The following is a 16562-nucleotide window of genomic DNA, read 5'->3' as shown; positions in this document are numbered from 1 at the left end:
ACATTACGTATTTCAAGGTATTTTTTTTTGTAATTTCACATTAGCTACCAAAAAAGTTTATAAATAAGATACATTCAGCATGAGCTGACAAATACAGTGTACTGCCCTGGGCTTGTTGCTAACGTTAGCTAGGTTTGCTAGAAACTAAGTTAACCTAGCCAACTTAACTAACATTACATATCCAATATGAGCCCTTATCTTGTGCTAAAGTTATACGTATCTATACCGTGAAATCCGTTAATGTTTACATCTCCACGTCCAAGAAAATATTAATCCAAAATATCCCCTCTGCAGAGTTCAAAACACTTAGGTTCTTACATAGAAACTATGGTGGAAAGGAAGCGCTGGCTAAATGCTGCTAGCCATTTGTTAGCTAGCTCATCCCAAAAGCGATGGTGCATTCAAGTGCCGTCCAGAATGTCGTAGAAACATTGTAACGCACTTAAACGACAATTTAATTAATTTCTTTCGGGCAGACAGGATAATATTTGTGTCTGAGATTGAAATACTCTATCTAGGTAAACACTAATGATTTAAAAATTTAATTAATTATTAAATATTTTTTTATTATACTTAAAATTTATTTTAAGTCGATTAGTCAGTGCCAAACAGCTTCTCAGTTGTGAGCATTTCCTGCTTATATTTGTCTTATGTGATCCAATCTGAATATCCTTGGTTTTTGGAGTGTTGGTCAGACAAAACAATGGAAATTGTTGGTGATCACCATTTCATTTTTTGACCTCTTAGAACCAAACGGTTGATCAAGAAAGTAATTGATAATGAAAACAATAGTTAGTTGCAAACCTTTTTTTTTTTTTTTTTTTTAATATTTGTGCACATTTTGTCACACGTTTTCTGTTCTTTGTAAAACCACAAATTCACTACAGTTTCAGATCTAATTGTCACGGACAGGTTGACTTTTCACAAGTTTTCCTGTGAAACAAGTCGAGTACTTTGAAACTATTTACTTTTGACAACTGAAGAATTTACTGTACATTCCTCTCTGTCGGGAGTTTTCCGACGTGAATGAAGGTAGCATAGCTTCCCTTTTCCTCTTGACCACAACTCTTATGCCCAGCCTGTAGCCCTGCCCCCTGCGCCATAAATGGGCGGTGCCTTAGCAACGGGAGCAATGAGGTAATCGGGGTAAACAGTAAAGATGGCGACGTCTATAGCTGGAGAGGGACAACCAGGTCTAAATGGGATTATTTCAGACCCCCAAACTAAAAATCTGACCGACCTGCCGACCGAGCTGCTCGAACAAATCCTGTGCTTCACTGACCTCCAACATGTCGACATTTGTAACGTTTCCTGTTGCTGCAAGCGGCTACACGACGTTTGCCATGGAAGGGGGAAGGTCTGGGGACACCAATACAAACTCAGGTGCTGTGATTGTTTTTGTCGTGTTTCCTCAGGGCTTTGGCTTCTGGTGGTTTTTCAACACCATCTGCCGAAACGAGTCTCCCAGTCCTTTTTTTATTTGTCTTGTTTAGAGCCCTTGAAGGTGGCTTCGTTTACTGCGAACTCACAGGCAGCTGTCATCCGTTGACATTCTGCTGATGCACCAAATTCATCATCACGGCAGGCCAGTGGCGCGCTTCTGCTCTGCAGACAACCCCGAAGCTTATACATCTCAGCGTTTAAATCTTTCACAAGTTGCACCTTACACTTCATTTCACCCAGAACAGCCAAAAATGAATCTGTGTGACCTTGAATGTTGCATGTAGCCTGTGAACTACAGGAGAGTGCTGCTCTTGCCAAAAGCTAAGCCCTCCTCCTGACTGACTTGGCTGTTACTCTCCGGATTGCTTTTCTTTGTGCAAAGAGAAAACCATGTCTGCAGCAGGGATGGCAAGTTGTTTCATAGACACGTCATATACTGCTTCAGGCCATAGGCTGCTAAACTAACTCTGAGCATGCTCAAAAGTGTTCGTGCAATAACAATTTTACTGCCTTCGTCAACAGATGGCCAAGACTGCAGAGGTTTTACCGTCAAAATGAGTGCTGTGACTGGCTCAGAGAATACAAAACACGCCATAGAGTTGGTATACAAATACGAAGGACCGTGGAATCAATCTCAAAGAGATTCTTCACAGAAGTCGTAAGTAATACATTTGTAATCAAGAATACATTATCATTTTTACTATGTTGTTACATTAGCTTGGTTAAATACAGTATATAAATGTAAAGGAATGGCATTCAGTTGCATTAGTTGGATCAGTAAAGTTCAAGTTTTCCTTGTTTGAATAACAAAAATCATTGTTATTTGTCTCTGTGAATTGACTGACCTTTTTGAGTGTATGAACTGTGTGTGGGCGCATGTTTGTCCGAGAAAATGTCAGCTTTCTGTGTTCCAAACTAACCCAGAGATCTGTAACTCAGCCTTGCGTTGGCCAGGTGTTGGGAGACAGCTTTGCAGAGATTGAGTCACTTGGGATGCCGGTCCACTTCTGTGAAGACGAGCTCCTCTTCATACTCAACTCTGACAAGAGGTGAGAGCAACACCGTGCCCACACTAAAACCACACCACTTGCCACACGCTGCATTCTGCAATCATTAATCGGTTTTGGGTGTTGATCTTGTTAATCCTCTCGGAGTGATTATGAAAGTGCGCACTCTCACCCTTAATGTCTCTCTTTTTCTGCTCTGCGCCCATCATTAGGAAAAGTTTGACCTTGAAGTACTATGCAAAGAAAATCCTTTACTTCCTGAGACAGCAGAACATCCTGAAGAGTTTGAAGACCTTCCTGGAGCAGCCTGCAGAGCAGCAGTCAGCTTTAGAAGGTGAGACATGGATACAGACTCAAGTTGCACTGTGCCCTGTTTAGCTATATACAAACAGTATGTATATCTTAGTTACTTAGTGTTTATTATTATAGCAATATAACTGCCTGTGTACTGTCTACCTCTCTAGGTGCTGTACTGGTGGATCAGTACTGTAACCCACTGGCTGATGTAACGCTGAACGGCATATCAGCTCAGCTGGATGAGATTGCAGAAAAAGTAAAAAAGATGCTGAGAATGAAGAACCCCTCACACCCCAGCCTGCGTATCGCTGAAGGTGGGTTTTCAAAACCAGCAAAACTCTAAACAAAAAGTTGTCTTTTTGGGACTTTGTTGTTGTTGTTTTTTTTTTCATGTCCTTTCCCCCAAAATGCATCAGCTTCCATTCCCAGCCCAATCTGGGGGGGGGGAATCAATACCAGTATATTTGGGCATTTGTGTCAGCTACCAAAGATCCATATGTTCCCTTCCAGCCAAAGTTCTTATGAGTTTCATTTCTCTGTATGATGTAGGTGACTGTTTTGTCATAGAGGACTTTGAGCTCCAGAGGCAGATGGTTTGTGCCCTAAACTCTGTCTTGTATGAGCAGCTTCTATACAAAGGCAACGAGTTTGACTACTACAACCCTCTCAACTCTTACATCCACCAGGTAGATCTTCTATGAAATTATGCATATTTTAAGTCAGTAAGCTTTTCACTCATTTAACTATTTTAATTTTAGAACTGACTTAACCTTCTTGTTTTTCATTTAGGTGCTACTACGTCATACAGGCATTCCCATAAGCCTCTCTGTCCTCTACATGACATTAGCCCGGAAGCTGGGTGTTCAGGTGGAACCTGTCAACTTTCCCAATCACTTCCTGCTGCGCTGGTGCCAAAAACCAAGCGGGTAGGGTTTTGAAATTCCTCTAAATGTTGCATAAGAGTAGAACTATCATGAGCCAACCACTCAATTAATTTGACTGTTCAATCTCATCCATTTTAAACACTTAATACTTTTAAACAGTTGTATAAAATGGTTCTATGCACAGAACTAGTCTTGTGCACAGCCTTAGAGCCGTAATGACTTAGTGCTGTCATCACTCATTACACATGACATCAGGTCTTATTAGCAATCTGTAGCATCCAATGCAACAACATTCAGAGATCCTGGCTCCTCCTTCATAGGACTGTCTCGTTTACATTTTATGAAATCCAATTCTGCTTATCAGTTTCCCTCCATATCAGACTGTAGTTCCCATTCTTGTCATACTATATGAAAATGATGAGAAACCAGAATTAGTTTCTAGCATAATCCATCTAGTACATAAACATAAACAATACAGTCTGACAAATGATGAGGTATTTCATGTGCCTTTTTGATAAAGGGTAGATTAGAGAATATTAGTATTTTACTTTATCTCGCCATGCACAAGTTGAATGTTCACTGTTTGATGTGCTATGCATCAGCTGATCCTGGGGCTTTATGATTACAACAGGGGACATCAAAAGCAGTGCATTATTCTACTATACTGCAGTAAATGCCACACTGCAGTCATGATGTTGCTGTATCACCACTGTCTTTTGTAAAGCCATGCCACACTTTTGAGAACTTACTCCAGTCCAGCATGTTGGAAATACTGCATATGTACATTGGTGCATGCTAACTGGCAAAGTAAATGAAAAGGATATATATTTTCCAGTGAAAATCTTTTCTCCTTCTCTAGTCTTAAGCGGCCAAACTATTCATCCTTGATTCATTTAGTGTTTTGATAGTAGTTAGCTGGGTCATAACAAAAAGCTCCTTCTGGTTATAAAGACACAATTTGTGAAGGGTATCTGTTATATATTTACTTATTAGATTTATTGAACTTTGTTTCTGCAGGAGTGAGGACATCTTTGACTTTGTCTACATTGATGCCTTTGGTAAAGGCAAACAGCTGACAGCCAAGGAGTGCGAGTACCTCATTGGCCACCAGGTGACGGCAGATTACTACAGTGCCATCAGCACCACAGAGGTTCTGCTCAGGATGGTGGGAAACCTGCTTAACATCGGCAAAAGAGGGTAAGAGAAACACACAACTGTCACTACTTAATCTCTTCCACTGGAGAGAGGGGTTGGTGGAGGATTGAAGGGTCAAGGCGTGGGATGTTGCTGATTGTTGTCTAAAAATAGAATAAACAATTTGAGTGCATTTGATGGTTGCTAGAATTACATGAATAAATGAATGTAATGTTCTGGTTGAATTACTTTACTTGCACTGTGTGATTCCTTTCAGGGAGGGCAATGAGAAATCCTACCAGCTGCTGAGAGACTCTCTGGACCTCTACCTCACTATCAACCCAGATAATGTGCAGTACCTGCTGCTGCAGGCACGCCTCTACTTCCACCTGGGCATCTGGCCAGAAAAGGTCAGGACACAAAACCTGATGCTTTTCTCTAATCCTCCGATAGAATTCAATTAATTTAGCATGACCTGTCATTCAGTACAAAGCACTTACTATTCAGCCCTAAGTATTTCACCTAACCACATTGTTTGTTGATGTTTGTCCTCTGTCCCAGGTGCTTGACATCCTGCGGCACATTCAAGCGTTGGATCCCTCCCAGCAAGTGGCAGTGGGTTACCTGTTGCAGCACACGCTGGAGCACATCCAGCACAAGAGACGTCCCGTCACGCCTGAGGTGAAGAGGCGTAGCGCTCCAGAACACCTGGAGGTCCAGTATTCAGTTGGCCTCATCATGAAACACAAGAGGTGGGTTATGCTCACATGTAGTACAGCAGTCCTCTTCTCCTTTAACACTTCTCTTCCTATACTGTGTCTTAGAATAGTGTGTGTGTGTCCTGTTCCATCTCTTCCACCAGGTCGGGTTATAACTGTGTGATCTACGGCTGGGATCCAAAGTGCACCATGAGTCAGGAGTGGATCACCACCATGAGGGTCCACCAGCTTTCTAATGGGGCCAAGCAGCCTTTCTACAACGTCCTCGTACAGGACGGAACATGTCGCTACGCAGCACAGGGTATGGATCATATACACCAGCATGGGGATGAAAAATATCCTCATGGTGAATGAAAGTTTGCAGGTCCTGTGATGACTTATGAAATTAAAAAAAGAAAATCATCATAAATATGTATAAGCTTGATAAATTCCCTTAGGAAGGAATGTATCATTGGACCCTCCAGGCAGCAACTTCTAATAAATCAAGTGAAATACAGATACAGTCACAAAGTTCTGTCTATTTACTGTACAAGACGTGACAAGAATGCATTTCTGAGGGTCATTTCTGCTTATTTGGGAGAACATTTCAAATGTAATGTATGCCATGAATGCAGCGGCTCACTTTCATATCAAATGATTAACGTCTCTTTAATTTCATTTGCAGAAATGGTATTAAATTAGAGCATATAACAAACTGACATGTTATCTGCAAAGAACAAATAAAAAAAGAAGCTGCTAATTTATAAGACGGTGGAAGGAGGTCAAACCTCAAGTTCTCATACAAGCATAGAGACTAGAGCTATGACATGGGCAAATTAAGCTAATCTATTGCTAATCTAACTGCAGGTGGGACTAATGAATCCCTGTCATATGTACTTGCACATTGGTAGGTGCCTTATTAGACATGATGGATGATAGAAACTTCATGCTTAACTTACAGGCCCACCTCACAAGAGATGATCTTTTATTAGATTTTGCAGCATCTTTCTCTTCAATCTAACGCAACTCCACAATGCTTAATAATGTCACATTTGCAGTGTTATGCGAAGTTCATACTCTATATGTTGATCCAGAACTATTGAGTATTAATGCATCTGTCAATAAGACTGACGGCCATCGTTGCTTTAAATGAAAGTCTGCAAGTTGTTTGGAGGTGAACACTTCAGTGGTGCTGCATCACCCTTTTTGTGACTTATACATTTTCCCCACTTAAAGAGAGCTCCTTCCTAACAGGCTGACTCATATATTCCCTTGTGCTTACCTGCTCACTCTGCCGCTCAGCCTGCTGATGTTGCTGCTACACAGCTTTCACTGTTTGTACGTGTTATCTTTCTCTTCACTACCTCAACATTCACCTGCAGGCTCTGTTCTCTACAAACCCTGAGGGGGATTTGTTTTGATCAATCCCTGTGCTCTCATCTGCTGCTCAATCCGCTTTACGGGAACTGATAAGCTGATGAAGCTGTGATGCCAAAATAAATTACATTTGATGTTTTCTTGATAAACTAAATATTTTGATATGTGGGTTTTCTGTTTCACCTGGTCTTGTATATGTATATTTATTATGTATATTAAGTTGAATTTGTTTATACAATTTAGGTTACCTTATGTACATTATCTCTTATCAGAATGTCCCACTTTTCCATTGTTGTTCCTCAGAGAACCTGGAGCCACACTCGGCCCCCTTGGAGATCGGCCACCCGGAGGTGGGACGCTACTTCTCAGAGTTTGCCGACACCCACTATGCTGCCAACGAAGAACTGCAGACGCGATACCCAGAGGACATGGATGAAACTTTGGGCACGGTGCAGGAGCTTTACCACAGACTGACACCTGGCTCTGGGAACCAGGACCAGGCTGCTGCCACAGACCAAGACAACAACCAAGCCATGCCCATGTAGCAAAGTAGCTGTGTCCAACACCCTGCCGTCCCGACTCACTAATTACTGGTCACCCATTCTCAATTCATAGTCCACTTAGCGGAGAGGTTTTTGTAAAAAACAGCCAGTATACAGTATTTTCAGAAACTGATGATTTGGTGGAACAAGAAATAATTCACAAATATGCTTTTTGTATGACAGTCAGGTTCCTGTGCAGGTCTGGAAAGATGTGTTTTAACAATTCCACGTTTGGGAAGGTGTGGGAAAAGACCAAAAAGTCTGGAAACATGCAGCAAAGAATGTCACTGTTTCGATACACACATCTAAATACCACAGTGTATTTGTTGTGAAAACAAAGCTCAAGCTATGAACTGAATGACAGTCATTGTCCAGGATGCAGGATCTTCCAAATCCAGTTCCGAAGTTGAATTTGGAGAAAGCATGGAAACCCAAAATAATGCGCACAGTAAGTAAACACCTTGAAGAAAAAAGAATACAGACTTGAAGTAAACAGTTAAGTGGATGAGGAAGTTCAGGATGGGTGTCCAGATGTTGTAAATCTCCCTTTACCTAAAACATAGGAATGCACCTTTATCCAGAGCCCACCCCTGACCACACCTCCCTGCACCCAGCACCAGTCAAACAAGCCCCCAGCATATAGTCCGAACCCTCAGTTACAGTGCCACACAAAAGACTATTTAAAAAGACTTTGTACATTGACTTTTACTTTAAATTCCCCATCTTTTAATCAAGTTTCACGCACTTATGGAAGTTTAACTTTCGCATTTCTAGATGATCTTTTTTTCCTGTATACTTACAAGTGAAACGTGTAGGATGTCATGGCTCAGCAGTGTTGTTGAGCTGTTGATAGACAAACGAAAGAACAGACTGACTTGAATCAGAAATGACTGAGCTTTGAGGAAATTACAAAAAAATAAAGCTTGTCAAGTTGTTTTCTAGCTTCTCTCTGACTTATTTTACTGAAATAAATGGGGAAATTAATTTACTGTTGTAATGCACAATAGTAACCACGATTTACTGCAGAAAACTGACGAGAAACCGGAACACAGCAGGTCATTTATCCGCAGGCTGCATGGATTTAGGACCTTGAGGATGCCAGATGTTTCCAGGACGCCAGCAGCAGACTACAGTTGCATTGACCCGCCGATAGCAGCGCGATAAAGCAGCTACCGCGCAGGAAAGTTGAGCCAGTCGACCCAGATTGTGCGCCCTGACGCACCGGTGGAACCGCAGCAGCGATGGGAGCCTCGCAGACGCGCTCCGAGCACAAGTACCAGGACCTGGCGGATAAAACTGGATGTAAGTAAGAAAAATAACTGCGGATTCTGTGTGTGGCGCTGATGATGGTAATAAGATGGTACAGATGACTGGACAAATGGAAACCTGATAATCGTACCAGACAAAAGTTTTTGCAGGCGTTCATGAATAATTATACAGTTAATTCAAATGCTGCTGAGGTGACGAGGTAAAATCAAATCATGTGAAACGACAAATAGGCTACAGGCAGTGCTTCAGCTTGAAATGTAAGCATTTGAGATTTAGCGCAACACCCGGTAGCTTTTATTAACAATGTAGTCGTGTAATAGTACATAGTTTATCAATACACCACGCAAACAATCCATTGTGTGTGAAGTGTTTCTGTATCTGCGTGAATTTGTGTTGATACTTCCTCACTTTGCAGACAGTGAAATGAGCTGAAAGGAGCTGCGGGTTTGTCCAACTGCTGTAAACATAATATCAGCACCCCTTATTTGTTGCCATGAACCCGTATGTGGATGGAAAAGTTCAGTAAAGAAATGAAACAAAAAGCAGACAGGATCCTTATCTTTCTAAAAATAGGCCTGCACACTTCTGCTGTTTCTGGTGGGAAACCTTTGCATGCAGCGGCATGCAGAGTCTAAGCAACAAGGATAAGGTTTGCATCCCAATCTGAGCGCAACTTTATTGATACTATATGGTGAGACTTTGAACTGCTTTATTGCCTTTGTTTCCTCTAGGTAGGGCTTTGACCCTATTTCTCTCTGGGCTCAGTGGGGGGTTTTTACAGACTGATATGCTCTGGACACACTGATGAAATGTTTCATTGCACTAACAGGCCTATACTTGCTGGTAGAGCACAGACCACAGATTCTGTTGTTGTTGTCTTTTGTATTTTGGCTAATTGGTCCATGTAATTGTAGTTAATTGTCTGTTACATCTGCATCTGTTGATCCTGCACATGTACTGTAATAGTCACACCGCCCACCACCCATGAGGCTGTAGTCTGTCTCTGCATATTCTTCGCCCCACACTCAGCAGCTACAGTTGCTACTGCAAACATCCACTTAGCAGCCTCAGGGAAAGGGAAGAAAAGGTGAAAATAAACACGAGTGTTGACCGAAACATTTGAAAATGCCAAACCTGCCTTGATATGGGACCATGCGGAGCCAGATCATGACGTTTAAACCTTTCAGTGTGTGGTCACAAGTCCACACAGTGAGTTAATGATTCAAGGAACCCATTGAAATGGCATAAAAAGACAATCCCACTAGTGCACAGGGTGTTTGCTTTTCCATTAAACTGATAGTAGAGCTCCACCTGATCAGTTTAATAAAATAAGTCTCACTGTTTAATCAGGATCCAGTATATTACAATTAAAAGAAAAACAAGAGAATTTTCAATAAGAATAATCTCCTGTTTATTATCATTTAATGGCATGTTGAACATCCCCAAAAAAAAAACAATTGAAGTAGTGCAAGAGGCTTGTCGATGGGTGTGGAGTAATTATTGGCGTGTCACTGACATACTTTCATGTTGTCGGTGTCTGCTTCTTTTCAGTTTCACTGGAGCAGATTAAAAACCTTCACAAAAGATTCCAGCAGCTGAGTGGAAATGAAGAGACAATAAGGTAAAATGTTGAAGAAATAAAACAAAACAAAAAAAATACCTGCACATGTGGCAAAGCCCATTGAAATACTACCTGCTTGGTGGCTTGAGTGATGAATTGTGGGTATTTCTGGTATCTCTGGCACAGACACAAACAAGCGACATATGGTGATACACGCAGGCTGAACTAATGCTAACGCAGACACATTGGGAAAATGCAATATGTCGATGCATCAGGCATACAGAGCTGACACATACTGTACACACAGGCTCGCTCATGTATAAACACACACAAAGCTGCCAAAGTGGCATGCTAGTTGTGATAGATCACAAGTTCCTTCCCTTTTTTAAAAAGAAACAGGGAACAGATTTGTTCATAGCAGGTACTTGTTCTGACAGTTTACTGTTACTGTTTATGTTACTTTCCATAAATAACATTCAGTGCTATTACAGCATGCTGGTACTGTAGTATCTGTTTTATGATGATGGGCTTTCTCTTGTCGCACTGCAGTAGAGACGACTTGGACAGCATACCAGCCCTTGCCAACAACCCAATCAGAAAACAAATAATTGAAGCATTCTTTGATAAAAGGTGGGTACAGTCAAATTACACCACACTACGGCTAATGGCCATTTCAACTGATATTACTAGCACTATCATGATATTACGTTGAATATTTTCAAAACCAAACCCCTGTGCAAAGTAAACCATAATTGTGACATCTCTCAACCTACTTATATGGTAAATATTTAATTTAAGATATCAGCCTTTATCTGCAGTCAATATGATGGAGGTTTCTTCCGGAAGACAGCTGCATAAACACAAACTATAAAAGCAGCATTGAAATTCTCTTTATGCTTTTTGTGTGTTTAATTAAAGGGAGAATTTCAACATTTTGGAAAATACACTTATTTGCTTTCTTGCCGAGAGTTTGAAGAGAAGATTGATCCACTCTCAGACCAGACCAGCCGCTTCCCCTCGTTTTCAGTCTTTGCACTAAATTAAGCTAAGCGTCTGCTGACGGTAGGTTAGCGTCATATTTACCTTAAAGACACGAGAGTGGTTCTAAATCTTTAAGGGCCTGTGGTATCTGTATCTCCTGTCACTGAATAAGTGTAGTGGGTCAGCACTGTAGCCCCACAGCTAAAAGGTTCTGGTCTCAAACCGTTCAAACCTGCCGGCTGGAGCTTCTCTGAGTGGAGTTTGTGAGTTTATATTCTTTCCTTGGCTGTGTCGGTTTCCTCTGCGTGTTCCAGTTTCCTCCCACAGTCCAAAGACATACGTTAGGTTGATTGCCAACTCTAAATTGCATAGTTTAATCAAAGTCTTGAGTGTTCAGTGATTTACTTCTGTTTGTTTAAACAAACAAAAACAATGTCATTCAAACATGGGCAGTAGAAAATACCTCTATTGCATTAGGATGCCTGATAATGGGGGTTTTCAGTCCTCATCCATAAATAAGGTGCACTTTGTGTGTAATCCATTCATTAACTAAAGGAAACTTTGTGGCTATAAGAGACAGCTGTTGACATTTTAAAACAGCAGTTCCTCATACTTTTGAAAGCCTAGCTTAACAGGGCAAACCACAATATGGACTGTCCAATAAACAAGCTCTCTGTGAGTCCATGTGACTTGACTGTTCACAAGCACACAAGTCACGTGCACAATGGTAACCTAAAGGGACCATATGCAAAGGTACCTCAGTAAATGTTTTCTTTTGGTTTGGAGCTATTTATTATATTTATTTATCACCCATAAAATCCAATGATCAAAATTTCACATTTTCAGCGAACAAATGTAGAGACAACAATTCTTGAAAAACACAATACTAGAAATCTGCATAGAATTGGTCCATTTACAACTTAGGAACTTGAGAAAATACTGGTGTTGGTGTAGACCTTTGTTTGAATTTGAATTCACAATGCCTCGACTTTGATTTCTTCTGGCTGTGACCCAGGAACCATCATCAGGATGAGGTGGGCTCCCTCGAGGAGATTGGCTTTGAGCAGTTCCTCATGGTCATGTCCCATTTCCGACCTCCAACCTTGAAGACGACGGAGGAGGAGAAGGAAGCTTTGAGAAAAGAGAAGCTGCGCTGTAAGACACTTTTTTTAATAACAGTATTAGATACAAGGGAGCCAGATATACGTATTGGTTAAGATTCTCATGTTTGGAGCTCCGGCTGTTGGTCTAGGACCAAAGCTTGTCTCCCTTTTTGCTCATGTCGCAATTACGAAATACCAGGAAAAAAGTGCACCACCCAGTGTAGATAACAAATCTGTGATGTGAGTATCTTATTTGAATCACCACGACATGCCACAAAGAGTGTGGCGATGCATAGCTGTGTGTGTGTGCACTGGATTCCTCACTGCATGTCAGCTTTCACACTGGAGAGGCTTGTAGGTATTCATGGCTGGGAACATGGCCAGAACAGCAGCTTCACAAGTAGAATGGGATCATTTGTAGCCACTGAGTTGACCCCCAAATTCACTCTCAAAAATCATTATACCATTAGATTATTATCCGTTGGTTATGTTACTCTGTTCTAGTTTCCACTCATGCATAATAGCTAGTTAGCCAACTAATTTGTGAAAACTGGGGTGAGTCTCTAATTGTAGCCACGGCCCTCTCTCAAAGTTAAAAACATCTATTCTATCTATCGTAATATGTGTAAACAACAACACTTTTAAACTTGTAGTTGTTTGACCAGTAATGCATAAGACTAAGTAATATGGAAGAAATATACCAAGATTGCCCCAAGTGGGCAGTTTCATGAAGACACATTTCCCCTCTAAACTTCTCAATTTAATAACGGTTTGATTTATCCAATATTTTACAAAAAAGCAAAGATTAGATAAAAGTAAAAAAAATGAATAGACATTTGTGTAGCAGAACTTGTGAATGCAGGACTTTTACTTGTAATAGAGTATGTTTACATTGTTGTATTGATACTTCGTCCACCACTGATAAAAGGCTGTTTTCGCTGGTATTTCCTGGTTTTCTATTCAGTCTCTGCTCAAGAAAATTTAGTGTCAGGGGAAATGTGCTTAAAAGGTGACAAGCACACCAATTTGGGCTATACTCTTCCTTGTAGAATAAATGGAAGTTGTGAGTTTAGATAAGAACAACACAAAAGCAGTTTGCTCTCCAGGGTGTGAGAAAATTAGTTGGGGTACTTTCATGTTCTGTAATTATATGAATTCTTTAAAACATTTCATAAAAGTTTATTTCCCCTGGTGTGAAGCAAGGTGGTCTGGCTGCCGGCCCAGGATCATTTTTCTGGACGAAAACCCAAAAGCACAAAGGTTTTGATGAAGGAGATAATTACCAGACACTAAAAACTGTGTCTGTGTCCTACAGCATCTGAAGACTGATCCTGGCCAGTCCTGCTTCGCTTCACACAAACTATTCATTTTATTTTTTCTCCACACATTTGATTTTGTTTTTATTCTGGGTCACCATAAATTGACATATCTCTGCCTGCTGTCACAATGATACATTTCTACCTCAGGAACTTTATGAAAAAAAAAAAAAGATGAGCCAATTTGACATTAAAACTGACATTTCTATCGACTGTCCAGAAATAACAGCGGCAGCACAGTCAAAATGTCGGTGGACAAGGAAGCAAATAGGGCCACAGGACTGTTAAACATGAAGTGTTGTCATTGTCACTGAACCTTGTAAATGTCACTGTCAAGTGGCATTTTAAGGTGTTTCATGGCCTCATTGTGATTCTTTACATTCAACAGAGGTCATTCTGAAGTGGCCTGAAGGGGACCTGCTTAGTTATTCTACTCTCTTATCTCTTCATAAACATTCCTCTAATCACAACTTCCTATAATCCATTAGTAACATCCTGTCTTCTCTGATTTGATGATGGAAAGTTCCTTAGAAATCAACCAACCACTAAATTCTTCCGTTCTGTCTCCTCAGTCCTGTTCAACATGCATGACACGGACAATGATGGCACCATCACTCTGATGGAGTACAGGAAGGTAAGAAAACGTAACAATGCCAGCCTTTGTCTGAGGTGTACGTGATACGTGTCTCTAAAAAGAAATGAAATACATAATATACATTCATTTATTCATTTAAATCTCATTCATTAATTTATTAGTCTGTATTAAAAAGTTACAACAGTAAAGAGAATTTAGAATCCATATATAAATGTGAGTTCATTCTTGACTTTGGAAAAAGTAGTTTAATAAAAAATGTCCACCTTTTTAGCTTTTTCCAGAGCAGAACTGCACCTTACACTCTTCCTCAGCAGTCAGAGCTCTGGAAAAAGCTACTGAGCCTTGAGTCAGGATTTTATGTTGAATTCATTTTTGATGCACATCATACTTCATTTCCACATACCCTTTTTTTTAATGCATCAAACAGCCATACCTGACCATTTATTCTATCTAAACTAAATTGGACCTCATTTCGAAGAAAAGAGATGATTTATAAAAATTATAAAATGCACATGTATGCACTTTAAGCAACAGGCCCTGTACACCCATGCAGTTACAGTCTTTCTGACTGATTTATATAACTGGGGTTGAAGTATGTTGGAGCTAATCTGGAAATTACACTTTGTCATGAAAACTGAACATGAAACATATATTTTCAAAATTATTAGGTTCAAGTTGTCCCACCCTGACAGGTACAACAAAGCTACACACCCATACAGTCCCAATAAGAGGTATAATCATCATGGAGGTGCAATATCTTTAAATGCTGTAGTTATAGATGGAGCGCAGTGTAGGCAGGGATGATTCAAACATGGAGTTACCATCAGCGTTTCAGTTTTCCTTTCAGATGCAGTTTTATTAGATGGAAGAGGTGAAAGAGAGATGATAGGGTTAGATCAAGAATTAGATTTTACTGGTTATACGGTTTTTCCCTTCATGATGATGATGATGATTTAAGTGGATTTTTTTTTTAACCTCTTGCTGTCATTTGGAACGGTCAGCCTCTGAAGTTGTCCCATGTGGCCTGAAGACTGATGCTGTTTAAACACTAACGTGCTCTCATCCAAGGTAGTAGAGGAGCTTCTGTCAAAAAGTGGAGCCATCGGACAGGAAGCCGCCAAGGCGATCGCAGACGCTGCCATGTTGGAGGTGGCGAGCACAAATGTGCCCCACATGGTAACGGACCTTATCAGAGCTAAAATGGTTACAATAAATTCTCATATAAAATTCTCTCTGCCGTAAACTAACAGATTCCTTTGCCTCTTCGTCGTTTCAGGCTCCGGATGATTTCTATGAAGGAATTACGTTTGAGCATTTTGAACAGGTTTGCACTTTTCCTGCCTCACCGTGCACCTAATCAAACACTTTATTTGTCACTTACTTACGACAGTATTTTGTTATCTGCCCACAGATTTTAAAAGGGCTTGAAATGGAGTCCAGGATGCACATTCGCTTTTTGGATGTAGACACCACAACAATGCGTTGTGGGAAATCAACCTCTTGAAGGAGTTCTTCTTGTAAAGAAATGTTTATGTTGCTGCTGTTTTTAGCAGAACCTCACCAATCCTTAAATGGAATGAAGCCAAACACTCTTGATATGCACTAATATATTTTTGGATAGAGGGAAATAATTGTAGACCTAATACCATTCTGTAATGACATTTTTATACAAATGATAAAGATTGCTGCTCATGCAGTATAAGGTTTGACAAGACGGAGACGGATGGAAGTATTCGGAGTCAAAGGACGTTTACTTCTAGATTTCACTTTTAAGCCTGTATTCACTTTCAGAATGTTGTTTATTCAATTTTTAAGCATTGTGATCCTGCATATTTCAAAGAGATTAATTTCCCATCTTTTGTCACACTCCTATTAACTTGATCAGGATTCAAACTAAATCACTACCTCTCTCCATTCTCCTGCTATTCTACAAATCTTTATGTAACCAGCATGTAATGTGAAAGATTCAGATGAGATCAGTCCTGCTCAGCGGCTGCTCTGGCATTCATGGGTCGTCTGTTATGGGCTAACATCCAAAGTGTGAGACTGCAGGCACATAACATTCCTCTGCAGCTCCAGAATAGTCGCAGGTTTAATTTATCCGTTCCTCCGAGACTGCTGTTCTACCATAGAAGTCCACTCATTTTTAATCACGAGCGAATAAATTAAACACTTTACTTACTCTAAGATTAATTATTACAGACTTTGCACTGAATTGTATTAATTAATAAAATTAATTTAAAACATTATGATAAAACAAATGCATGTGTAAGATGTTTTTTTTTTCAGAAACTACAAACAAATGTACAAAGAACAATCTAATTCAGTAAGTGAGGTAGAAATATGACATTTTAT

General features: G+C 40.3%; 2 protein-coding genes across 2 annotated transcripts; both read left to right on the top strand.

Moving 5' to 3' along the window:
* Positions 1–1159: 1159 nt before the first annotated feature.
* fbxo21 (F-box protein 21) lies at positions 1160–7490 on the top strand. Its single transcript, XM_070904780.1, has 12 exons — positions 1160–1383; positions 1966–2101; positions 2383–2492; positions 2663–2784; positions 2915–3061; positions 3297–3433; positions 3537–3673; positions 4649–4828; positions 5043–5175; positions 5327–5517; positions 5628–5785; positions 7144–7490. Exons 1-12 carry the CDS (start codon positions 1160–1162, stop codon positions 7383–7385), a joined length of 1917 nt encoding a protein of 638 aa, XP_070760881.1. The 3' UTR covers positions 7386–7490.
* Positions 7491–8561: 1071 nt separating this feature from the next.
* tesca (tescalcin a) lies at positions 8562–16443 on the top strand. The gene is made up of 8 exons (XM_070904387.1): positions 8562–8684; positions 10203–10272; positions 10762–10842; positions 12209–12348; positions 14185–14246; positions 15276–15383; positions 15484–15531; positions 15619–16443. The coding sequence occupies exons 1-8, from the start codon at positions 8624–8626 to the stop codon at positions 15709–15711; spliced, it is 663 nt and encodes a 220-aa protein (XP_070760488.1). The 5' UTR covers positions 8562–8623; the 3' UTR covers positions 15712–16443.
* Positions 16444–16562: the final 119 nt, after the last annotated feature.

This window comes from Enoplosus armatus, chromosome 4 (assembly GCF_043641665.1).
Source record: "Enoplosus armatus isolate fEnoArm2 chromosome 4, fEnoArm2.hap1, whole genome shotgun sequence".
In the NCBI taxonomy this organism is placed as follows: Eukaryota; Metazoa; Chordata; class Actinopteri; order Centrarchiformes; family Enoplosidae; genus Enoplosus; species Enoplosus armatus.
Note: the sequence above shows the minus strand (reverse complement) of the source record. Positions and strands in the feature narration are given on the sequence as shown.